The sequence below is a fragment of the Maniola hyperantus genome, chromosome 7, assembly GCF_902806685.2.
Source record: "Maniola hyperantus chromosome 7, iAphHyp1.2, whole genome shotgun sequence".
Taxonomy (NCBI): Eukaryota; Metazoa; Arthropoda; class Insecta; order Lepidoptera; family Nymphalidae; genus Maniola; species Maniola hyperantus.
In genome coordinates, this window is record NC_048542.1 from 1,133,507 (window position 1) to 1,158,838 (window position 25,332).

A 25,332-nucleotide genomic window follows, 5' to 3' on the forward strand; every position below is an offset into this window, starting at 1 on the left:
CGATTCAATACATCTATCGGAAATCCGTGACTTATAGGTTACTGTCGTATAGAAGCAGAGGTTACTTTGCGGAAGTCCATGATATACAAGGATTGCTTTATTCCGCTGAAACAGACAAATTTGTATGGTGGACATGCAGCAAGCGATATGCATCGCCCGCCCTCCCATTGCTAAACTTGAACCCACTAGAGTTAGACTATCACCGCTAAACCTCTACTTGCTCTAAATCTTATACATTTGTTGAATTCTCATGATAAACTTAATTCGATAGTTTTCAGTCAATTCTCTAATGAAGCTACAAACATCAGACGATTCTATTAGCAATTTTTAATGTTCATTACTCTGGGAACTTTCGACCATTGTCTTCATTATCAACTGCTACAGGTCTTTTGCAGGGGCTTCCATGTGCTTGCGCCGCCGCCGCTATCCAGCGGCTCCCTGTGACTCATTTGATACCTAGTGGAGTGTCTTCCAACACTGCGCTAGTCAGTGCAAGTTCTCCATTCTAGCACCCTGGGACCCGAACAGCTCACAATCCGTTGAGCTATGTCGGTTATATTCGGCTGCGTGATTGCGGTAGAATGACAGCTACAATGTCACGATCGCAATCACCTCTGTGGCCCTACCGCGGTTGTTTGACAGCTACAATGTCACAATCGCAATCATCTCTGATTGGTTAATGCTCGCTCACTATTGGCCACAATGCATTGTTGCAACAAGAATCGCACATATTCAGCCAATCAGAAGTCAGAACAATTGAGATTGTAATAATGATTGATGCAGGTTTTAGACAATCGCCCTACAGATTGGTTGCCGTTCGCTCACTATTGGCTACAATGTATTGTTGCAACAAGAATACCATAAATTCAGCCAATCTCAACAATTGCGATTGTATGATGACTGATGCCGGTTTTGCAAAATCGATGGTTCTCTTTACGGATCTCCTCATTTCTATTTTGATCACGTAAAAAACTCGCTCTAAATCCATTTGTTGCGATCTCATAATAAACTTAATTCGATAGTTTTCAGTCAACTCTCTGATGAAGCTACAAACATCAGACGATTCTATTAGCATTGTAATGTTCAGTACTCTGGGAACTTTCGACCATTGTCTTCGCGCAGTAAAAACATAGCATTGAGTAATGAAGTCTTCCGTACATTCACGCCTTTTTACGTCTTCAATGCACAGACTTTTTTTCGACAACCCTAGCGCAATGGTAAGCGCTGTTGTCTTATTAGTGAGAGGTCCCGGGTTCGATTCCTCGCATGGATTTGGAATTTTATAATTTCTAAATTTCTGGTCTGGTCTGGTGGGGCTTCGGCCGTGGCTAGTTACCACACTACCGCCAAGCGATCTAGCGTTCCAGTACGATGCCGGGTAGAAATCAAAGGGGCATGGGTGCATTAAAAAACAGCCATACCCCTTCCAGGTTAGCCCGCTTCCATCTTAGACGTCATATAGTCACTTACCACCAGGTGAGATTGCAGTCAAAGGTTAACTTGTATCTGAATAAAAAAAGCATGCCTGAGAGTTCTCAAAGGTGTGTGAAGTCTACCAATCTGCACTTGGCCAGCGTGTCGGACTGTGGCCTAGATAATTCTCCTTCCGAGAGGAGACCTGTGCTCAGTAGTGGAGTGACGATGGGTTGATCATGATGGTGATGCTTTTCACGTTTCAAGTACGTGTTATGGAGGCGACGATTATGGCCGCCGTATCATTAATCAGCGGAAGTTGGTAATTTCGCGACAAAGTCAAGGTTAGGTTAGGCTTCAATGGTGTGTTGTGTTTACCACGCATTGCATAAGTATGGTATGATTTTTAGGGTTCCGTATCACTTTTTTGTCTGTCTGTCTGACTGCAGTGACAAGGGTGAAACCTACAGGGTACTTTCCGTTGACCTAGAATCATGAAATTTGGCAGGTAGGTAGATCTTATAGCTGACATTTGGGGAAAAATCTGAAAACCGTGAATTTAGGGTTAGATCACACAAAAAAAATTAAATTGTGGTCATGAACTAATAATTAGTATTTTCAACTTTCGAAGTGAGTGACTATATCGAGTGGGGTATCAAATGAAAGGTCTTTACCTGTACCTTCTAAAACAGATTTTTATTTATTTTTAGGCATCACAGTTTTTGAATTATCGTGCAAAATGTCGAAAAAATACGACTGTAGTACGAAACCCTCATTGCGCGAGCCTGACTCGCACTTGGCCGGTTTTTTTTTCCACTTCGCTTTCATAACGTACCTACCTACGGTACGCGGCCGAAGGTAATGTACATCGAACTTTCGGGAAATTCAGGGATCCGAGTTTTTGCGAAAGCTGTGCTAATTTAATACTTGACTCAAGTTTTTTCACGAGTCACGGTACAAAAAGTAACAACTCAGCATATTGTCTGTAGTCACGACCGGCATCACGTGCCACGGTGAGGCACCTCGTCCTCGCAACGGCCTTGTCTCGTCTCTAAACACCTCTGCTATTTGTTTTTTCCCCTAAATGGATCAAATAGATAGAGTTTATAACCGTGACGAAAGCGGTTGGAATGAATCTTAATCAAAAGGTTGTTGAATATCAAAATTCCACAAATAATTTTAGACTTGCCTTTACACAAGTTTAAAAAATATGCTCCTAAAAAAAGTATATCATACAGTCGAAGACTATGGAAACGATAAAAAAGCTTGGATTTGACTCGCTCAAGCAATGCACGCGGCTGTAATGGCTTGTATATTAGGTATGGTATAATAACATTGTAAATTGAAAAATTAAAAAGAGCAACCGCCGAGTTTCTTGCTGGTTCTTCTCGGTAGGAACCAGTGGCGTGCACAGGGTTTGAAGCCAGGGTAGGCGTTAGTAAGATGAGAACCTGTTTACTGGCAGGTCATAATGAAAAATATGCATTGAGCTATTTTTTTTTTATTACAACTGGGGTAAGCAGTGCATGTATGCCTCTATGACCAGCACGCCACTGGTAGGAACAGCATTCTAAACGGCACTTTTAAAAAGTTTACTTGAATAAAAATATATTCTATTCTATTCTAAAATGTTTACCAGCTCGTTGGAAAGCCTGGAGCATCGCAGAGACGTTAGGTCCCTTTGCGTATTCTATCGCCTTTATAATGGGGAGTTTTCTGAGGAGTTGTTAACCTCATTCCACCCTCCTTTTTCTACAACCGAACCGCACGCCATCGTAAGCAATTTCACCCTCAAGTTGCGGGCATCATCTATAGTTATGTATATTTTAGTTTTGCATATAAATCCATGACGTGTAATTATTGTTAAGACTTAACTAACTTCTGAGTAAATTACGAAATGTACATTAAAAAGCGGGCAATCGTAAAAGTGAAAAGTCATTAGACTAATGCAAAACTCTAATTGCTTTTCCACTGAATAACTATGAGATGACACGCTCTAGTTTTGTATAAATCATAGTTAATATTGTAGTAATAACCTTGAAAATGGTTACCAGATGAGTTAAGACGAGAAACCGTCGTCGGCGTTTGTTGGCGACTATAATATGGCTTCACGTGAAACCCATTGTTATAGGTTCGAATCAGATTTCCTATTTTTATTCATAAAAACTGAGAAAATAAGTATTATATTTATAACTAAATATATAAAAGGAAAAGGTGACTGACTGACTGATCTGTCAACGCACAGCTGAAACTACCGGACGAATTAGGCTGAAATTTGGCATGCAGATAGCTATATGACGTAGGCATCCGCTAAAAAAGGATTTCTGAAAATTCTACTCCTAGGGGGGTGAAATAGGGGTTTGAAATTGGTGTAGTCCACGCGGACGAAGTCACAAGCATAAGCTAGTTATTATATAATTCAAATTATAGACGGCGACAGCAAGACAGATAATTCCTGAAAGAGGATAGAATCACCATTACAATATTTTTTTTTAAAAGAATCTTATGACTAATATTCCCCTTTTCTTCTCCAACTAAGCGTCAGGCTTGTGCTAGGAGTAGGTACGCCAATAGTGCAACGGGCGGGGTTTGAACCGTCGACCTTTCGGTTTTCAGTCCACACCTTTACCGGTTGAGCTATTGAGGCTCTATAATAATAAAATTAAATAGTTCTTATAGCTAGAAGCTGTCCAAGGCTGCAGAAACAATAGTCTGCTTAGTTAGCGAGACTAAACTGGTATAAATTGTACATTAATATGCCGTTTGTATAATAACTAAACACTTAGTCGGTACTAGTGTACCTACTGCGTACTTCTGTGACGTACTTGGAGAATCTTCAGCAGATTTTAGTGGAAAACTATAGTTTAGATGAAAATTACAATGATTGGCATTGGAGTGACCGGTAGGGCGATTGTCTAAAACCTGCATCAATCATTATTACAATCTCAATTGTTCTGATTGGCTGAATTTGTGCGATTCTTGTTGCAACAATGCATTGTGGCCAATAGTGAACGAGCATTAACCAATCAGAGATGATTGCGATCGTGACATTGTAGCTGTCAAACAACCGCGGTAGGGCCACTGTGTCTAGTGCAGGACCCTTGCTATTAGTTCCATTTGGGGGATAATATTACCGTCGCGGTCCGTTTCTACTTTTTAAGGTTCCGTACCTCAAAAAACGGAACCCTTATAGGATCACTTTGTAGTCTATCTGTCTGTCTGTCTGTCAAGAAACCCACAGGGTACTTCCCGTTGACCTAGAATCATGAAATTTGGCAGGCAGTCTTATTGCAAACATTCGGGGAAAAATCTGAAAACCGTGAATAGGGTTAAATCACACAAAAAAAATTAAATTGTGGTCATGAACTAATAATTAGTATTTTCAATTTTCTAAGTACGATAACAATACCAAGTGGGGTATCATATGAAAGTGTTTCACCTGTGTATTCTAAAACAGAATTATATTTATTTTTATGCGTCATAGTTCTTGAATTATCGTGCAAAATGACGATAAGATACGACTGCAGTACGGAACCCTCGGTGCGCGAGCCTGACTCGCACTTGGCCGATTTTTTAAATGGGAGTAGTAGGTATGAATCTCCAGTCCATCACCGCTAGCAAGGTCATGTGCTAGGTACTTATTCCGGCGGAAAATTAAGATAAAAACACGGATAATACTCACTTAGCTACGAGGCAGGTAGTAGGCAGTGGCGTGCAGGTCATAGCGGCATAAATGCACTGCTTACCCCAGTTGTAATAGCTCAATGCATATTTTTCATTATGACCTGCCAGTGAACAGGCTCCTATTTAACTAGTGCCTACCCTGGCTTCAAACCCTGTGCACGCCACTGGACTAGTAGGTACCTACACAGAACTAATTGCAACTCATTACCATCAACGCCGCGTCTTTAACGCCTCACCTGCCTCACCTCTGACAAGGTCAATAGCTATAATATTATTAAGTATTTACTTTGTAAGTATATACTTAGCTACAAAAATCCACGTGTAGCATGTGAATGTATTACTAACTAGTTGACACCCGCGACTTCGTCCGCGTGGAATTAGGTTTTTAAAAATTCCGTGAAAAAAAATTTTCGGCAGTAATTATACTGAGTGTTACTACAACAGCCATGAACAACAAATGCCTTTAGGCATGGTCCTGATTGTGGAGTTTATGATTTATCATAAACCAACCAACCGAGAAGAAATCTTAGCATCCCAACCCCACGCAGTCTTGACTGTCCTATCCTTTGGGTGTTTTGTAAAGCCCGAAACCAGAAGATCTGTGGCGGTTTCCACAATATAAACTAGATGGCGCTGTTCAATCGATAACGTAGTCCCGAACAAATGTACCGCCGACAGTACTCGCACTAACAGAGTGTTCGGCAATCTGGACTATATATAGAAGTTTCAAGATACAACCGTCGGCCCAGCTGGCGCTACCGAGCACAACCAACCGCTCGGAGAGAGATCTCCCCTTTGGTACGGTCGAGCCTGCACACCGCTCCCGTACAGATCTACTCATGTGACAGGGATTTTTAAAAAACCTTATTCCACGCGGACGAAGTCGCGTGCATCAGCTAGTAATTTATACGGGTGATGTTTCGGGCAGATGCTTGTACGAATTACTATTCATTTTTACTTGGGCAGGTACCTACTTACTTTTTACAATGGCGTTTCAAACGTCAAGGTCGTTGGATCAACACAAAAACACTGCAAAAACATTGATGTTTTTATTATGAAATTCAGGTGTTTATGTTTATTCATTGTCTACCACAGAAATCAGAATAAGTTTAGAAGTGGTTACAGAGGCGTGAGATTCTTGCCACGTGCCACAGCTATGTGACCCATCCAGTGGCATAACTATACGGCTAGAATAGAATAGAATAGAATATATTTTAATTCAAGTAAACACACATGGAGAGTGACATAGGCTACTTTTATCGCGGAAAATCAAAGAGAAGCACGGGTTTTTAGCTTGGACGATCTAACCTATGGACTTGTAACGCGCCTAATATTACGAATAAAAATTTCTGTCACTTTTGGTGCGGGACGAGGAAACACTACATAGACAACTTGACACACTCACTCAACAAAGTTTTGTGTCATTATTAACACACACATATCTAAATCTTCAACACTACTACATTTTACGCACACTAATAAGTTATATACATCAACATACAAAGACATTACGAGTGTAAGACAGTCAAATTGATTTGCGATGCTACCGTATCGATATTTTAAAATATATCGATAGTTTTTCAGAAACAAAAGTAGAAGTAAGAATTTATTACTCGTATTTAATTACTTATAACCAGTGTTTGGTCAGCGTAGCGTATTCTTGCATACATTCACCTCACTTAATAGGTAATTATCCCAAAAACTAATAATGCAACGTAAAAATAAGAAAAATATTTATTTAAAAAATATGCACATACTTTTTTACTTATTTTATATCATTTTTAATCTTTTGTATTTTTTTATATAACGAAATTTTCATTTAAAATTTCGATAGTGAAAATGTGCTTATTAATGACCTTGGACGATCTAACCTAGGTTAGATCGTCCAAGTTAATGACTTATATTATTATATAATACAAAATAAACCTGACCGCGCAAAAGCCTACCAAACATAATTAGTAGGTATATCAATCAATAAAATGTTTTTTTCTTTCCAATCAATCATTTATTTATTGCACATTGGGTTTACATGGTAATTCCAATATGGTGTACTCTTTGTCCAAAAAAATTAAATGTAAGTTATTAAATATTACAAGTATTGCCCTTACAAATTAGCAATGCAAAAATTTACTCAATACCTGCCGCTTTTACCCCACAGCAAAATTCCATAAGACAGATATGATACTATGAAAATAAATTAGTAAACACACACGGTGGCCTCTTCTATTTTTAACACGTCATTATTTACCATTAGGTTAATGTTATGTATATTCTTGGCGATTCTCTCTGTAATCATATCGAAATCTGTAAAAATAAAACGATTATGATAAATTATTACCTAATCCTCATCCTTGAGAAAGGTACACCTTTTAGCTACATATTACCCAGTTCAGAGACACCCTACCCCGTTTCGCGGTTATCACTAAAATTGCGTTGCTTTAATATTTTTTTAAATGTATTAAGTACGTGAAATCACAGAAATCGACCAGTTTTATTACAAGTATAGGTAGCGAAAAAATTGTGGTAATTAATAATAACTATTCTTTACTTGACTTGAAGACGGTAATTTAGTCGTTAATAATAAAGAAAATGTTTTCATCGATATCGATAATCGAACCGCAATCACTATCACATGATTCTTAAAAATCGAACCTTATGTCCTATGCAATTAAATCTAATACTGAAAAATTTTGTAAAAATAACACTATAGTCTCGTGGGGAGTGCGGTATACTATAGACGGAGAGCCAGGGCCCAAAATACTGTTTGAATTTACTAAGGCTAATTTTTTTATAGTTCATTAGAATGGTTGCGTACACAAACATACTGCGGTCAGTCAAGTGAACCTGAGAACAGTGACTCAGGTGCGCTATCAAAGGTGTCGTACCTGCGAGGTAATAAAATGAATTTACTAAGGCTGAAAATTGTTATATAACTTGTATATTGCATATAAATAAAAGTTGTAATGGTTAGTCAGCAGAATATGGGGACAGAGCTGGTCAGTATGCGCAAAAAATTAGCCTTAGTAAATTCAAACAGTTTTTTGGGCGCTGGCTCTCCGTCTATAGTATACCGCACTTCCCACGAGACTAGTGTTATTTTTACTACTACGTAATTTCATGCTGTTCACGCGTATTCAAATTTTAACCTAATTTGTATATACCAAGGGTTGCAATTGTTTAGAAAAAACAAAATATAGTCTCGTGAGGAGTGTGACTCGTTTCTACCGAATTATTACGTACTCAATTACTGAATCGGTAAAGTTCTCGATTGTTATTTTATTATAATAATTTATGTAATTTAATTTATAGAAAGCGTTTATTACACCAAAAATACTTACTTATGAAATGAAATTCCATCTTTTTGTAAATTTGATGTGTTTGATTTGTTCTTGCACTCACTAACGGCACAAACAGGCATTTTTCACCCAGCGTGTAAGACGTCGTCACACATCGAAAACGATTCTGACAATGACAAAATCGATTCCGCAAACAGTGTTTATAAACGCAGTGGATTAAAAATCCATTACTATTGATAGAGGGGAATAATCATGCGAGGCGCGTCCTTAGGTTAGATCGTCCAAGGTTTTTAGAAACCTAAATCTACCGGACGAAGTCGCGGGCATCAGCTAGTTGTGCACTACTACTACTAATCCCGCAAACTATTTTGGACTTACCTTTGCACAAGTTTAAAAAATCTATTAAAAATATGCTCCTGAAAAAAGCATATTACACAATTGAAGATTATCTAAATGATAAAAGAGCGTGGATATGACCTGCAGCTCGTTCCAGTAACGCACAAGACTGCAAATACTATTTTATACATGGCATAATCTTGTACATATATCACATATTTGAAAAGAGCAACCGCCGAGTTTCTTGCTGGTTCTTCTCGGTAGGAAAGGCATTCCGAACCAGTGGTAAATGCATCCGACTATTCGAAATTACTTGTAAAAGTTTATTTGAATAAAAAAGATTTTTATTTTTATTTTATTTTATTTTAATACCTCCCGCACTGATGGCTCATCTCTGTGGAGATTGTCCGCCGTCGCGTGGTCGGAATTCAGTCGGGAGGAGGTAGGTAAAGATTGATAAGGGAAATCAAATGCATATTATCTTTGTAGGTAAAGTAAATACTTTTGGTAGACGTATTGAACATACGTGGGAATTAGGTAGGTAGGTTTTTGTTTTTAGGGTTCCGTATCTCAAAAGGAAAAAAGGAACCCTTATAGGATCACTTCGTTGTCTGTCTGTCTGTCTGTAGGTCTGTCAAGGAAACCTATAGGGTACTTCCCGTTGACCTAGAATCATAAAATTTGGCAGGTAGATAGGTCTTATAGCACAAGTAAAGGAATAAATCCGAAAACCGTGGTTTTGTGGTTGCATCACAAAAAAAATGTGTTGAAGTAAGGAACAAATGAATTAGTATTTTCAACTTTCAAAGTAAAATAACCATACCAAGTGGGGTTATCATATGAAAGAGCTTGACCTGTTTCTTCTAAAAAAGAATAGTTTTTGATTTATCGTGCAAAATGTCGAAAAAAATAACCGACTACGGAACGCTCGGTGCACGAGTCTGACTCCCACTTGGCCGTTTTTTGATATAGTACTTACTACTTAGGTTAGTGCGTTTTATGGTTCTAAGTGTCTTTTTAAAATCAACTATGATTCGATTAGGTATATATACGGGCTCGACTAATAAAATGTGACCTTTTTATAGTTTATCTTTAGAGAAAGACTTCAGAATCGACGCCCGTCGATAATTTAACGTCTATTTAAAATTAACGCTACGAGGGTTTAGAACGTGCCCAGGGTCTAAGAAGAAGCTTATACCTATGTGACGTTTTGTCGGTCTCAACAACAGAGACAACGCTCTACGGAACCGCTATCTCTTTCTAAAGATCGATGTACAATATTTTCTATCGCGTACTGTACTTTAATGTAGGTTGGATAATTAGGTAAGTACATAGTAACCTACAATGGTAATAAGCGTGTACTTACCAAAAAAACAGCAGTTATACAAATCTAGGCCTTACTACATAATGAGAATAGGTAGACAGGTAGGTACATTACCGCTAAAGGAATTTTATCATTATCTAGAACCACCAATATACCTACCAATCTACGTAACCAGTCAACGAGTAAAACTATTAAGGTTTACCCACCTTTATTAGTTACCACATTATCGACGCAGATTCTACCGTGACACCAAAACACTGTAACATTTTTCACATCACTGTTACATTTCTAAAATCGCTGTCATCCCATCACTGCACTAATTAAAAAAAAACAAAAAGCTTATATTCAATTTTTAATCTGTATTTTTTACGCGGTAAAAGTGACGTTTAAATTCTTTTTTCAAATCTTGGCGTACAACGACCCGTCCCTGTTACGTCGCGGCGCGCGTTATACTAAATTCTCGAATTGACGTAACCGCAAACCCGGTGCCTATGTTTGCGTAATTTAACCAAATATTTGCTTTACATTGCGTTATTGATACGTGTTTACATGTAAAGGGTCGGATAAAAGTAGTCAATGGATAGTGATTTTGTAACTTGTATCAAAAGTTATGGCGTTTCGAAAAATACTAACTAGATTATTTTCAAACTGTATTGGTTATTACTTATTAGCCTGCTTTTACTTATAGCTAGGTTTAAATTTAACGTCTCACGTGTTATTTTAACTTTGTGCCCTTATTATAAATGCGAAAGTGTGTTTGTTTGTTGGTTTGTCCTTCAATCACGTCGCAACGGTGCAACGGATTGGCATGATTTTTCGCATGGGTATAGACTATAGATAAAGACCTGGAAAGTGACATAGGCTACTTTTTATCCCGGAAAATCAAAGAGTTGTCACGGGATTTTTAAAGTCAAAGTCAAAGTCAAATGATTTATTCGAAATAGGTAATAAATTACTCTTTTTGATGGTCAGATGTTGGATTTGTAAGATATAGTGGTGACTTTACGCAAACTTAAAACTAAAGCTACGAGGGTTCCAAACGCGCCCAGGTCTGATTCCACGCGGACGAAGTCGCGGGCATAAGCTACTACAAAATAAATACAAAGCAAAGGTGAATAGTAAATAGGTACGAACCGAAATAACTTCATTCTTGTTGAAGTATTCGCGAGCAAATCTGATTAGCGCTCGCTTGCTAATTAAGTCACCCTACATAGTTACATACAGACGTACTGTACTTGGCTGTTAAGTATAGCCCCCGCGCAAACCAGGTGCGGGCAAGCGCGGGTGACTTGCGGGTATACAGGGCGTTCCCCCCGCCTCAAACCCCGATTGCCATCTCAACCTGTCGCGGACGTATAAAGGTGTTTTATTTTCCACTAGCTGATGCCCGCGACTTTAGCCGCGTGGAATTTATTAAATAATTCAGACTAATTATTCTAGCTGCTAGCAGGGTTGTTAATAGAATAGAATAGAATAGAATAATGTTTATTCGAGGTATATAGGTGGTACATGGTGTAGGCAATATCGTCCTGTACAGCAGTGCAACACCTCGAACAGGTAGGCCACTCAGCTTGTGTTGAGACGTCGGGCCCCTCAGACACAAACCTCTAGAGCAAATATCTGTACCAGATGCCCCAACGCTGATTTTCAGTGACCGCCTTTTAAATATTACCTAAACGTCAGTGGCATAGAAATCATAGAATATATAAAGTTGGCGAGTAAATGGATAAATAAAATAAAATAAAGTGTTTACAGTTTTTAAATTTAAAGTGATATAGGACATAAAAGAAGAAATAAGAAATAATACATTGAAATAGATAGTTTTTTTTTTGTAAGTATAATAAAGAAAAAATAAAATAAAATAGCTCGCAAGGTGTGGATGAGAAAGTAAAGTTTGGTAAGATAAATAAATTAAATAAATTTTGACTAAATCTGTAACTTTTGAATATTTAAAAGATGTTTTTTGAAATTTACTTTAAAAGCGCCAGAAGTCTGTTACATTGGAGTTATAAGCAAACTAGCTGATGCCCGCGACTTCGCGTGGAATTAAGTTTTTTAAAAATCCCGTGGGATCTCTTTGATTTTCCAGGATAAAAAGACCATGTCACTCTCCAAGTCTTTATGTGTACCCATGCAAAAAATCACGTCAATCCGTTGCACCGACGTGATTGAAGGACAAACCAATAAACCAACAAACAAACACATTTTCGCATTTATAATAAGTGTACGAATTCTTTAAATCATGTCTCCCACGGCTGTCATGCTACGAGGATCATTATTTTTTTGTTGCAGATACCTACCCTTTTGGTCCTACCCTCAGTTGTCAGAATGTTACGTACAATGTCTAGCACCTGGCAAAAACTATAAATACAAATAAAAAAGTCATTTATGTGTTTTATATTATAATTTATTCACAATCGTAGTCATTATGTTATGTAGCGAACAGAATTACAATAAATATTATGCATAGGTATTTTATTATAATATTATAGGAAAACGTTTGTCACGTTCGAGAACACGATATTGCTATTTTTATGTTTTATTTATAGTTATAATAAATTTTATAGGTAGGTAGGTACATAAGGTATTGAGATATGCGATTTCTTTTGATATGCACATACTTACATAATATTTTATTCAGCTCAAGACCAATAAAAAATAATTCAAAAATATTAATAGTTTTAGTTTTTATTTCAAATCCATTTAATTTTTAAATCGTAGATTTTTTCAACGTGTCATTTTAATTCCGTACAGCAATTTAAATAAGGAGCGCCATTCAGACATAATGCTTTTATCACCAGCGATCGGCGATTTAGTTGCTTTTCTTTGAATCCAAACTCATTTCAAGCAAAACGGCTTAAAACTGTAGGTACTGAAAGCGAGTACAAAGTTGTTAATTTCGATCAACGAATACAAACTTGAACATATTATTTCCAAGTAAAACGGTCTAAAACTTTGTTAAAATGTTTGTATTTGATCTTGATTTTGATCAAAACGGTACAATTACAGTAAAGCTTCAGCAGCCTTTTATTCAGTTTTTTTCTCTCTCTGTAAAAGTTTATTTCGTGCATTTACACCATTTTGTTAGCTCCTCATTTTGTTATTAAACTTGAGCTGAATAATAATAATTATTTTAGAGATAATGATCAAAAATTGTTCCAAATTTGTGCGCTGTGTGAATCTAGCGTTAGAATTTAAAAGTTCGTTTACTACCCGCACAGTTAAAGCACACGTCCGACAAGCTAAAACATTCAATTACCTATCACTACTACCGGCGCACCGGCCTGTCTGCACACGATTTGCTGTATGCTGAACGAAGTCATTAATTTCGGCCGTTAGATTAGTTTAGAGATGGTGTAAGATAGAGTTAGCCGCAATGGCATTATATTATGCAATATTAATGAAAATGATTCGAAATGAGGAGATCCGCAGGAGAACCAAGGTCACCGACATAGCCCAAACTATTAGCAAGCTGAAGTGGCAGTGGGCAGGTCATGCCTGTCGTAGAGGCGATGGCCGTTGGAGCCGGAAAGTCCTTGAGTGGAGACCGCGTTTAAGCAAGCGTAGTGTAGGACGCCCTCCAGCACGATGGACCGACGATATAAAGAGGCTGGCGGGAAGTGGCTGGATGAGGAAGGCTGAGGACCGGGTGTGGTGGCGCTCTTTAGGGAAGGCCTATGTCCAACAGTGGATGTCCACAGGCTGATGATGATGATGATGATGAATGAAAATGATTAATTATAATTAATCACTTGAATCGATATTAGGAAGTTTTAAGGCTTAGGTACTTTATTAGTGCGGGTATCAATCTATTAAGTATATAATTATTTAAGTTAAATACATAATAAGATAGCACATAATTAATAAACAGATAAATATAAATACTATTCAACAGATTCTCTAATATAATATTATCTTTGGCGAAGCAATATGTACACCGTAAAAGAAGAAGAACAAATACCTAAGAGGTAACATTTTAAAAGTTCCTATTAATATACAAATTATTTGCCTACTTATATTAACATATTATTATTATTTATATATAATATTTTAGTCTCTTTAGTCAAATCCTTAATAATAGATTCTTATTTTAACGTTTTTATCAAGTTGAGATTAGAAATAAACCTATTAAAATTCTTCAAATAATAAAATTAAAGCCATTACTTAAATACTAAATTTATTCTTTACTAAACGGAAGAAAAGAGAGAAAATTCTAAAATGTAAGTATACATAACAATTTTAAAATACCTATAATATTATGAATTTTCATATCCACAATTTATTTAGTTTTGGTTACTATCTTGAGAAGTTTTTTTTTTAATATTTCTAATTAAGTAACTTTAACCATAAAATAAAATATCTATGCCATCAATACATAAAATCATCATTTGGAATGAATATAATTAAATAATAATTTTATATAATTAATTAGTAGAACTAAATATAATAAATATAATTTAATATAAAATATATAAATAAAAATATTAAATATAATTAATATAATTATTTTATTCTCAAACTATAGTTGCATATTATTTTAATATAAGTAATAATAAATTATAGCTATATTTGCAATTGTTACTAGGTATTATTAAATTACAAAATATTACTTAATATTTTTAATACTGAGCATAGTTCGTCTTTTATCTTATTAAATATACCTAGTTTTAGAAAGTTCATAAATAAAAATACTCGTTAATAATAACAGGTACGTTAGACTTTGAAATTTCACTTTTTAACGTTGAAATTATGTAAAAAATTCAGTTTTAATAATTCAAAACATTACGTAGACCGCGATTGTAATGGTATAAAATTAATAGCCAGTGTTTGGTCGGCTATTGCGCCATGTTCTTAATCAGCGTAGATTTTTGTCTTTTGACACCTTATGAAGACAATGGTAGGCTTAAAAATAAACGCTTATGACCTACATTCTTGTTTTATTATGAAAACGACCGATTACAAGGTGCTTTGTGTTATGGACGTTTATATTTTTTCATCGAGTTTAAAATTTAACTTTAGAATCGATAAAAAGTTTTCATCAAGACCGAAAGTTCGGTTTTGGTTTTGGCTAGATTTTTTAGTTCACAAAACTGGAGTTTCGGTTTATTTTCGACTAGATGATGCCCGCGACTTCGTCCGCGTGGATTTAGAACTTATAAAAAAATCCCGTGGGAACTCTTTGATTTACCGGGATGTAAGCTGTCTACCAATTTCATCAGACAAATTCGCAGACGTACACACTTTAACGTTTATAATATTAGTATGGATTTGTCAAATTTTATTACTTAGTGTTAATTTCATTTAATGTATTTTTATTCAATAATGGCCGAATTAAATTTCATACTCTGCTTAAACTTTGCTCGTACACGCTATGACTGTAATGAGTGTTTTTAGTGGTATTTAAGTTACTAAAATTATATACAAATTACGACCTGAACTACTCATGCGCTTCCTTTCGTCAACAAAATTTTCGATGTTTCGTACATTTTTGGCACAAAATCAGTTTCATATCAGATTTCTTTGCACACTGTGTCCGTCACGTAAAATTACCTCTCCGCATCACGTCTTAACAGTCTGTTTACTCTATAAATTCTATTTTTGTAAGTCTCTATGGGCGATCTCCAGAACATTTTGGATGCGGCGACCCGTGTGACAGCGGCTTTGTAGCTCTCTGGTGACAAGATGGCGGGCGTATCGCGCTTTTTTAAGAAGTCTGTGGGGAAAATGGCGGCGTCCGACAACATGGCGTCGATATCGCCGTTCAGCATGGCGAGGGAGTCTGGTGATGTATAGTTGCTTACTGGTGCGCAGAGCGGGATGGCGTTTGACCATTTTCTGTTCCTGAAAACGATGAGCAATAGTTTTTCACTAGTTGCAATAAAAACGGCTAATATCAATACTAATCTATTTATTCTGTCGATAAGCTTACAAACCAATGTTTTTTAGGGTTCCGTACCTCAAAAGGAAAACCGAACCCTTATAGGATCACTTTATTGTCTGTCTGTCTGTCTGTTTGTCTGTCTGTCAAGAAACCTACAGGGTACTTCCCGTTTACCGTAGAATCATGAAATTTGGCAGGTAGGTAGTTCTTATAGCAGACATTTGGGGGAAAAATCTGAAAATCGTGAATTTGTAGTCATCACAAGAAAAAAATTAAAACGTATTCATGAACAAATATTGCTATTTTCAACTTTCAAAGTAAAATTACTATAGCAAGTGGGGTATCATATGAAAGGGCTTTACTTGTACACACTAAAACAGATTTTTATTTATTTTTAGGCATAATAGTTTTTGATTTATCAGTCATAATGCCTCTCAAACTTACTTCAGACACCTGAGCGTCGGAGCTCCTTTCAATCGGTATCCCGGTTCGCACGTGAACGACACGGTCTCCCCAATCTTGTAGTAGAACTTCACGGATGACATGCGCCCGGATATCGTTGTACCAGGATACGTGCAGGCTTGAGCACCTATAAAAAGATAAAAATATTTCAAATGAACCAATCAAAATTGGTAAAGCGCGAGCGAAGCGAGCGTGATGTTTTTTGCAATACTGCCCATGGGAGGCACATATTTTTTCCTTGGTCCGTTGGGCCATTTTGCCCGGCTTGTCACCCTATTGTTACGCCACTAACTGTGCCCGCGGCTCAAATGGCGTGGTGTCAGTGCGGTAGGTACTACCTATCGAAAGTTAGGACTCCGCGCCCGGGTGCACCGCACCCCTTGAACCCCCGGGTAAAGAAGGCTCTGATTGTGGGGTGAAGACATCTGGAAACTTTGAGAAGCAAGGCTACGCTCATAATAAACTTAAATACGTGAGATGGATGTGATTGAGGATCGTGCTAGGCTGTCACCTTTCTGTGCGAATCCCTTTACCCATTGTGATACCTAGGTACACATGCAATGGGAAAGTAATGCTTTTTCCACAGACGATAAAAGGTTCCCCAAAAGGGTCTGAAATCTGAAAAATATTTCGCAAATAGCACTCACAAGTAGGGGGCTTGTCGCTCCACCGCCCGCTGTCCTGGCAGACCAGTATGGGTCGGCCGTGCAGCGTGTGCTCAGGGTTGCAGTGGAACTGCAGCACGTCACCAGCTCTGTACGGAGGACGGCCCAGGACATATCCGGATGCAGGTGGAGGCAGTGCTGGGCATGATACTTCTGAAATGACAAATTGAAAACTTCGCATGTGAATATTACAAGGTAGAACAGTTCTCGATGGTTATGATTTATGAAACTTGTAAAAAATCTCGAGGCTTCACTTGTCAATGTAGGCTATAAAACGACTAGGCGTGTGACATGGACCATCGCGACAGCCTGGCAAAGAGTTTTAAATATCTGTCCATCACGTCAAATAAGTCCCGTGAATTGCTATTGCGCTGGAACCATGTCTCATTGACATCGAAATGATGTCATTTTGACGTCAGCTGAAATAAAAATATACCATCAGCTCGAAACTTCAGTCTAGTGCTGACGTCACTAAAATGGCGGCCACGCGCATTAACAATTTGCGGGACTTATACCTAGTGCTTAAATACCTAATATTTGACAGATGTCGATTTAGGATCAAGGACAAGCCGGGAACTCCCTCACTTTGAAGGTGGTGTTTGAGGCTAAAATATGTAAATGACATGAAAATGTTAAGTTAATGACACCTGATACTTGACCTATTCCTCTGTCGCAAGAACAAAACATAATATAGAAGAATGAATTAATCTGCTCTAAGTATTAAAGGGTACATGAACCAATGTACATAATGTATTTCATGATATATTATACTGATTTAAAGTTTTAAACAGGCGGTACGTTGTAGTTACCAAACCTGTTCAAAAAATAGTAAAATATAAAATTAAGAGAATAATATTATCTACATCAATATACGCTTTCGCCACCCGATACAACTTTTATCAACTGCATGCAAGCATTTGAAAAAATGATACAAGCCCAAAAGTTTTGGATGCTACCTGATTGCTAGTTCCCAATCTTCAGAGAATTGTCTAATGAGCAAAAGAAAAGTTTCTTACAGTTCAATCTGAAGATTTTTAAAGTTCAGTCATTAATTTTCGGGGTTCCGTACCTGAAGGGTGCCAACGAGACCCTATTACTAAGTAAGCCTCCACTGCCCGTCCGTCTGTCTATTTGTCAGCGTGACTATCTCGTGAACTGTAATAGTAAGAGAGTTGAAATTTTCACAGAATGTGTATTTCACATAGTGTAGAAATACACAAACATAACCATAACATAACATAACATAACATAACCATAACATAGTCATTTTGAAACAATAAAAGTTTCAAAATGACTGCCATTAAAATTAAAAGTAATAATGTCGACTTTAGTACCCAGCTTAAAAAATAGATGGCGCTAGTAAACCGTTAACTCGCGCTATGACGAACCAAGGATGAAGTTATATTATTTCGGCAGACTCACGCTCGGCTCAGATACGGAACCCTTCGTGTGCGATTCCGACTCAGACTTGACCGAATTTTTTCAGTTATATCAAGTTTTCAAGTTTTTCTTACCTCTGCAGATAGGGAAAGGTCTTGCCCAGTCAGCGGCTGGCAAGCAGACGGTTTCAGTGGGTCCGTCTAACGCCCAGCCTGGTGGACAGGAGAATGCTGCCCGTCCACCAACTCCTCGTGACACAACGGCCACGCGTGGACGACGCTCACCCTCTCCTAAGTCTGTATCGTGGACAACTTCCCCACATTCCACACCTGAAAGCCATTACACCATTGGTGTAAAAATCATGTGGAGTAACAACTTCGAAGAAAAAAAGTATGAAGTCGATAAATATTTATATCACATCGAATTTCCCAACTAAGTTGTGCGCTCTAAATTGTAGCAGTGATCAGAGCGTCGGGCGCGATCCCAGGAGACGTGGGTTCAATTCCTGCCGGTCCGCAATTTTTGATAATTATGTATTTAAAAATTATTTAGAAATTTCATTGTAGGTAAAACACTATAAAAATTATAAAAATATAGTAAAAAGCAAATTTGTCATTTCAAAAAGAGCTGCATTGTAATACTAGTATGAGCCTTTGAAAGTAGTTTCGATAGCTGCAAAGTGTCGCTACTAGATGGCATTAACATTCGCTTCAGTACTGAGTGAACATACATATTATCACAAATTTCGTCACTGGCAACAAGCGTACGGGCGCGATCCCAGGAGACGCGGGTTTGATTCATGCCGGCGCGCAATTTTGTGTATGTATTTAAAAAATATTTAGAAATGAACTTTAACGTCTTACTCTCACAAACAGGTAACGGAGCACTCCAGTTGCCAGAAGCCCTGCACACGAGGGTGGGAGGGCCGAGGAGGGCGTTGCCGTTGGCACACGAGAACTTGATCTCAGTGCCGAGCTGAGTGCCGAGGGTGCTTGCCACGAGTCCTCGGCGAATTGGTAGTGGAGGACAGTGCACATCTGAGGACATTATCGGTAAATATTACCTGATACTGCAAAAGTTTGGATCTTAGTATAACAGTCCAATCTGAACACGAGGCGTGTGACTGTGCATTGTACAAAAAATCCGATGCCCGTTTGCGTAACATCGTTAAATCGTGTTTAAAATCGTGTCGTCTTAACCGGGGCAAATCACCATGATACTTCAGATTGGACTGCTTGTTTTGCGATCACTGCACAATTTTAAGTAATAGAATTTTTCTGATAACTTTTAAAAATGATTTTTACTCTCAACTTAGACAGACATTGGACCGAGCGATGACCTGAAGAAGGTGGTGGGAAGCGGATGGCTGAGAAAGGTGGAGGACCGTGTTTTGTGGCGCGCTCTTGGAAATGCCTATGTCCAGCAGTGGACGCAAACAGGCTGATGGATTGGATTGGATTAAACAGACTGCTCATTTTCATGTATGATGTAAGTTCTTCATCCTAGGTAGTCCAATGGTAGTGTAGACAAGCCATTCAAGTAAATTGAAAACTGCGTTACATGTTCAGTAATTTTTTGTGTAAGTTTGTATAATTTTTGATTAACTATTTCATCCTTTAACCATTTCGACTTTACAATTTTGTTGTTGATGCTACCATAACTATTTCGTAATTCCTTTTAGAATTAGAATTAGGCATACCTTCGACAATGATCTCCACTTGGTGACTCTGCCTGGCTGGTGTCTCACAGCGGTATATTCCAGAGTCTTCTTTGACGGCGTTGATGATGCTCAGCCGGTATTCCAGTTGACTGTCTCGTCCAGGGTCTGTCGTCCAGCCTTCTATGTACTTTTTATCTAATCTAAAAGTCAAAATAGATATTTTTATAATATTTATTTCAAATCTGCATCTGAATCGGATGAATGTTGTGAAAAAGCTAATTGCAGATGCGAGTGCAGGCGATTGAAATCTTAGGACCACCAGTCAGTCTTAGCAGAGTGCCGATGCCTATTGGTAAAAACGTCGACTTATCACGTCATATTGAAGATATAAGATAGATAAATGTGTCCAATCTTAGGCCACATCATCACTTTCCATCAGGTGTGATTGTGGTCAAGCGTTTGCCTAGATAGTGAATTAAAAAAAATATTAGCAAAAAATAAAGTTTATGTCGAAAATCACTACCCATACATCTTATTAAGCGTAAATGCAAAAGTGTGTTTGTTTATTGGTTCTTCTTCAATCACATCGCACCGGAGCAACGGATTGACTGTTTTTTTGTACCTATAGTATGGATAGTTAAAGACCTGCAGGTCGATTTCGTAAAACCTGCATCAATCATGATTACAATCTCAATTGTTATCATTGGCTGAATTCGTGCTATTCTTGTTGCAACAATACATTGTAGCCAATAGTGAGCGAGCGTCGACCAATCAGAGGTAATTGCGATCGTGACATAGCTGTCAATCTACCGCAATCGAGCAGCTGAAGAGAGCTACTTTTTATTCCGGAAAATCGAGGAGTTTCTACGAGTCACTGGCATCATCTAGTTGTACAGGAACTATGCAAATCGAGGAGTTTCTACGAGTCACTGGCATCATCTAGTTGTACGGGAACTATGCAAATCGAGGAGTTTCTACGAGTCACGGGCATCATCTAGTTGTACAGGAACTATGCAAATCGAGGAGTTTCTACGAGTCACGGGCATCATCTAGTTGTACAGGAACTATGCAAATCGAGGAGTTTCTACGAGTCACGGGCATCATCTAGTTGTACAGGAACTATGCAAATCGAGGAGTTTCTACGAGTCACGGGCATCATCTAGTTGTACAGGAACTATGCAAATCGAGGAGTTTCTACGAGTCACTGGCATCATCTAGTTGTACAGGAACTATGCAAATCGAGGAGTTTCTACGAGTCACGGGCATCATCTAGTTGTACAGGAACTATGCAAATCGAGGAGTTTCTACGAGTCACGGGCATCATCTAGTTGTACAGGAACTATGCAAATCGAGGAGTTTCTACGAGTCACGGGCATCATCCAGTTGCACATGAACTATGCCTACAACTACCACAGCGATCAATCACTTACTCTGGATCATGAAGTGTGACATTCCACTTCGGGTTGCCGAACCTCCTCATCCAAAGACACTCCATGTGCAGTATGGTGCCAGGGTACACGAGCAGTTTACCATCGTTGGTTTGCGCGATCGGACCTTCTGAATACCGGAACAGAATTGTTGGGGGTTTCTCCACTGGAAAAAAAATTATATTGAGGTAGGTATTGAGGTTCGAACTCCACACTCCTGTAAATAATGCTAAAGTCTTCTTCTTTTTGACATTTATTGAAATGTTTCAGCTCTATCGAGTGCTAGACTCTAGAGCAAAAATTGTGATTCATTTTTGAGGGAATTGCTTTGTTGATTTAATTTTTTTTTGAAAAAAAATTTTGGCGATGCGATCTTCGAAAGCGTCTGATCGTTTTTTTATTTGTTTAATAGAGATAGTGAGCAAACGAGCAGGCGGGTCACCTGATGTTAAGTGATTACCGCCGCCCATGAACATTTGCAGCACCAGAGGAACCGCCGATGAGTTGCCGGCTTTTCAGGAGTTTGTTGGTCCGCCCCTTGAATAATGTTGTAATCTAAAATTAGTCATTATGCTGATGAGAAATGACTAAAACTTACTTGCATAATCGTTCTCTTGGTTGAGCCCAAAACAAGTAGGCTTAAACCCATCCCAGGAACCACCGACACATCTTCGAACTTGGGATCCAGTTATGGCATATTTACCAATGTCACTGCACCTGATGATTATAAAATCAGTGTATAATATGAAAAAAAATCAAGTGAACTGGTAGATAGTTCGATACTGTCCATGACAGCTCGAACTGCATCTCTCGCAGCACTGCAGTCCCGTTGTGACCACGACTCGTGCAACTGGGTCGAAATATCGGTAATTCAAAATCATTACCTATAATATTAATCGTGGTAAGTACCCGCTACATACATTGATATATTATGTCGTTAAACTTCTTTAATTCAAATTTATTTAATGATACTATACCTGGAAACAATGACAGAACCAGGAGGGAAGTCGACGGTCTCTGTGATCTCAAGGTCATTGAAGAAGGAGACCACATGAGGTTCCTCGTTTCTGAATGTGCAACTGTTGTTGCTGAGGAGTTCCTCACTTTGAGCTTCCAAATCTTCTGTAAGATAATTTTGTTTATGAAAAACTTAGTGAAAAGTTTCATAATAATTTAGATCAATCAACTAAATATGGCCGTCGAAAACAAAAGTTGTTCGTGCCCTATTTTCAAAATTTCATATTGTTTAGCTTCATTTAAAACACACTCTAAAGCATATAATTTTTTTTGGGTAACCTCCAACAGCAACAGATAAAAGATGGTACCAGATCCACAACATATGAGTATACTTTAGAACGTGATCTAAATCACCAGATTACAACAAATATTTTCATAAAGTATTCAAACTCACCGCAACTGAAACTTTTCCCCACCCAGTTGCCATGTTCACAGATGAGCTTCCATGTCGTCTTCTCTCCCATGATGGACGCAATACATCTAAACGTCACTTCTGTTCCATGAGTGTATCCAGCCACTTCGACCGTTTCGTTCACCTCAGATCCATCACGATAAATAAGAGTTCCCTGCACCCTAATTGGAATTTCGAAAGGTAAACTAAAATGCGTAGATAAAAGCTTCAGAATTAGGAAATAGTAAGAATTTTAGTAAAGTATAAACAAAGTATTATCAACACAGAATAGAACCCCCCATATTCTAGAAACAACATGCAACTATTATACGAGAAATTCGCCAAATAATCGCAACATAACGCAAGCTCGGCCAAGACAGAAAGGAAAAAGCGAAAAACAGCGATGCAGCTGTCTCATTATTCTCACGCACATAAAGTTTCAAACTAAGCCCTGCCTCCTGAGGATTTTGATATCGTCGGAACGATAAAGACCGAGTCAAAGAGTAAATCTAGAAAACCAAATGTATGAAAAAGTCTTACTGAAGAAACAAATAGAATTATTGGAAAAGAAGTCACCGAACATGGTGACGTTTTGAATGATAGTGTTCGAGTGGATGACAGTGATGAAGCTATTGATTCGGATGTTGATGATGATCAGAAATATGATGAAAGCAAAAGTCCGAACCTAGAAGGCTCTCACCAGGGCTTGGCATCCCTGAACGCCTGGGTTCCCTTCAGTCTTTCCAGCCAGCAAATAAGAAACGCAGACTTTGCAAAAACATTATTTTTTTGTCGCTTCCCATTTATTATTGGGTGTCGATGATAATCCATGTAAGTTGTATTCATATACTTTGAGACATTGAACACAACTTACACTTAATTTTATTTATTTATTTACTAAAACTAGCAAAATAAATGAAAAAAACTGAACATAAAATAACTGAACACATTTAAAGCGCAGGAACCAAGTTGATTGTGTGATATTTTAAAATTGATTGACAATCCGAATAAACACAGACAGGTTATGGTCCCAAATTGCCCTCTAAAAGGCAACGCATAAAATATTAATAACGGCCATTATAAAAAACAAATATAACGTACACGAAAGCTACAATGAAAGCGCACTTAAAGAAAACCAACAAATATTCAAGTAGATTAATACATTATCTGAACAGTAATCTCTTTTGCCCTTAACGACTTATTTATATAAAGGAATTCTTATTTTCTAAGTTAAAATTGAAAAAGGTTATGAAATTTTAAATGATCAAGGCAAAAGAGATATAAAATATTAAAACATTGGGCATGAAGAATTCTTTACCTAGCAGGAGGTCCACACTCGACCACTCCTTTCCCTTGGAAATCTGGTTCAAGTTCCGAGATGTCTTCTCTTACTATATCCGAACCGCTTTGGTATTCGGATGTTGGTCGCGGTCGAGACATATTTGCTGCAAAGGATATTAAATTACGATAATGCTTTTGTTAAAAATATTGTTTGCTTGACATTTTCTGAAGAGAAATCATTTTAAATATGCAACGGGGATCTTACGTCTTCAATTTATGCATATCTCTATATATATATAAAAATGAATCGCTGAATGTGTTGCTGATCGCAAATCTCGAGAACAGTTGAACCGATTTCGCTAATTCTTTTTTCATAATATTCCTTGAAGTACGCGGATGGTTCTTACGGAGAGAAAAATTTAAAAAAAATCCTGAAAAAGAATCGACTGATAGGCGGTACGAAGTTCGCCGGGGCAGCTAGTGTTTAAATATTTTCCGATAATGATAAAGCGTAAAGAATTGATGATGTAAGGTAATTTCTGAGTACAAACCTAATGGTCTACAGAAATCGAGAACTGTGGGTTGCAGCCGCCCCAAATGGCAATTGAGTGTGGCAGGCGGTGACCTCCCTGTTTCGCAGGCAATGTTTACTGATGATGTATGAGCGACCGTCAGGCCCGCGCGGTATCCCGCCTCGTAAGTTGCACCATGCAGGATTGGGAGCTCACATGGTGCTGGTCAGGGAAGAATAATGAATGAATGAATGAATCAGTGAATGAATTTATTGTTGAATTTTTTGTGTATCAGTTGGTACAGATAATAAAAACACGAAAAACGTAAAAAAATAAACAAATTGGCGACCTCGTGTGACATGAAAAATGGAATTGCGCGTGTGTTCTAAACGAATGATTAGTTTCTTAATATCATGTAAATAAATGTGAAGAGCTGAAAATGTTTAGCAGAAATTTATCAAAGCTTCGTCTCGAGTATATAATGTAGGTACCCACACACATGCGGAATTTTTTGACGAATGCATATTACATATTTCTTTAGGAAAATTAAATAATGAAAAATATTATATGAATGTACCTATTTATGGAATTTATATATTTTTT

The 25,332-nt window shown here is 37.8% G+C and overlaps 2 protein-coding genes across 2 annotated transcripts in view; both read right to left on the minus strand.

Moving 5' to 3' along the window:
• Rhp (GTP-Rho-binding protein rhophilin) overlaps positions 1–10,490 on the minus strand; it is a 104,423-nt gene extending 93,933 nt beyond the window's left edge. The window contains exon 1 of the mRNA XM_034970259.2: positions 10,260–10,490. The gene's annotated coding sequence lies outside the window, so the exon portion shown is untranslated. The remainder of the gene's footprint in view (positions 1–10,259) is intronic.
• Positions 10,491–14,580: 4,090 nt separating this feature from the next.
• Hasp (Hig-anchoring scaffold protein) overlaps positions 14,581–25,332 on the minus strand; it is a 97,767-nt gene continuing 87,015 nt past the window's right edge. Inside the window, exons 20-32 of the mRNA XM_069499728.1 lie at positions 24,769–24,951; positions 24,255–24,381; positions 23,637–23,675; positions 22,940–23,118; positions 22,506–22,650; positions 22,127–22,245; positions 21,532–21,694; positions 20,141–20,301; positions 19,305–19,478; positions 18,576–18,770; positions 17,044–17,214; positions 16,379–16,523; positions 14,581–15,894 (exon numbers count right to left, since the gene is read on the minus strand). Coding sequence (XP_069355829.1) covers positions 15,600–15,894; positions 16,379–16,523; positions 17,044–17,214; positions 18,576–18,770; positions 19,305–19,478; positions 20,141–20,301; positions 21,532–21,694; positions 22,127–22,245; positions 22,506–22,650; positions 22,940–23,118; positions 23,637–23,675; positions 24,255–24,381; positions 24,769–24,951 — 2,096 coding nt within the window. The 3' untranslated portion in view covers positions 14,581–15,599. The remainder of the gene's footprint in view (positions 15,895–16,378; positions 16,524–17,043; positions 17,215–18,575; positions 18,771–19,304; positions 19,479–20,140; positions 20,302–21,531; positions 21,695–22,126; positions 22,246–22,505; positions 22,651–22,939; positions 23,119–23,636; positions 23,676–24,254; positions 24,382–24,768; positions 24,952–25,332) is intronic.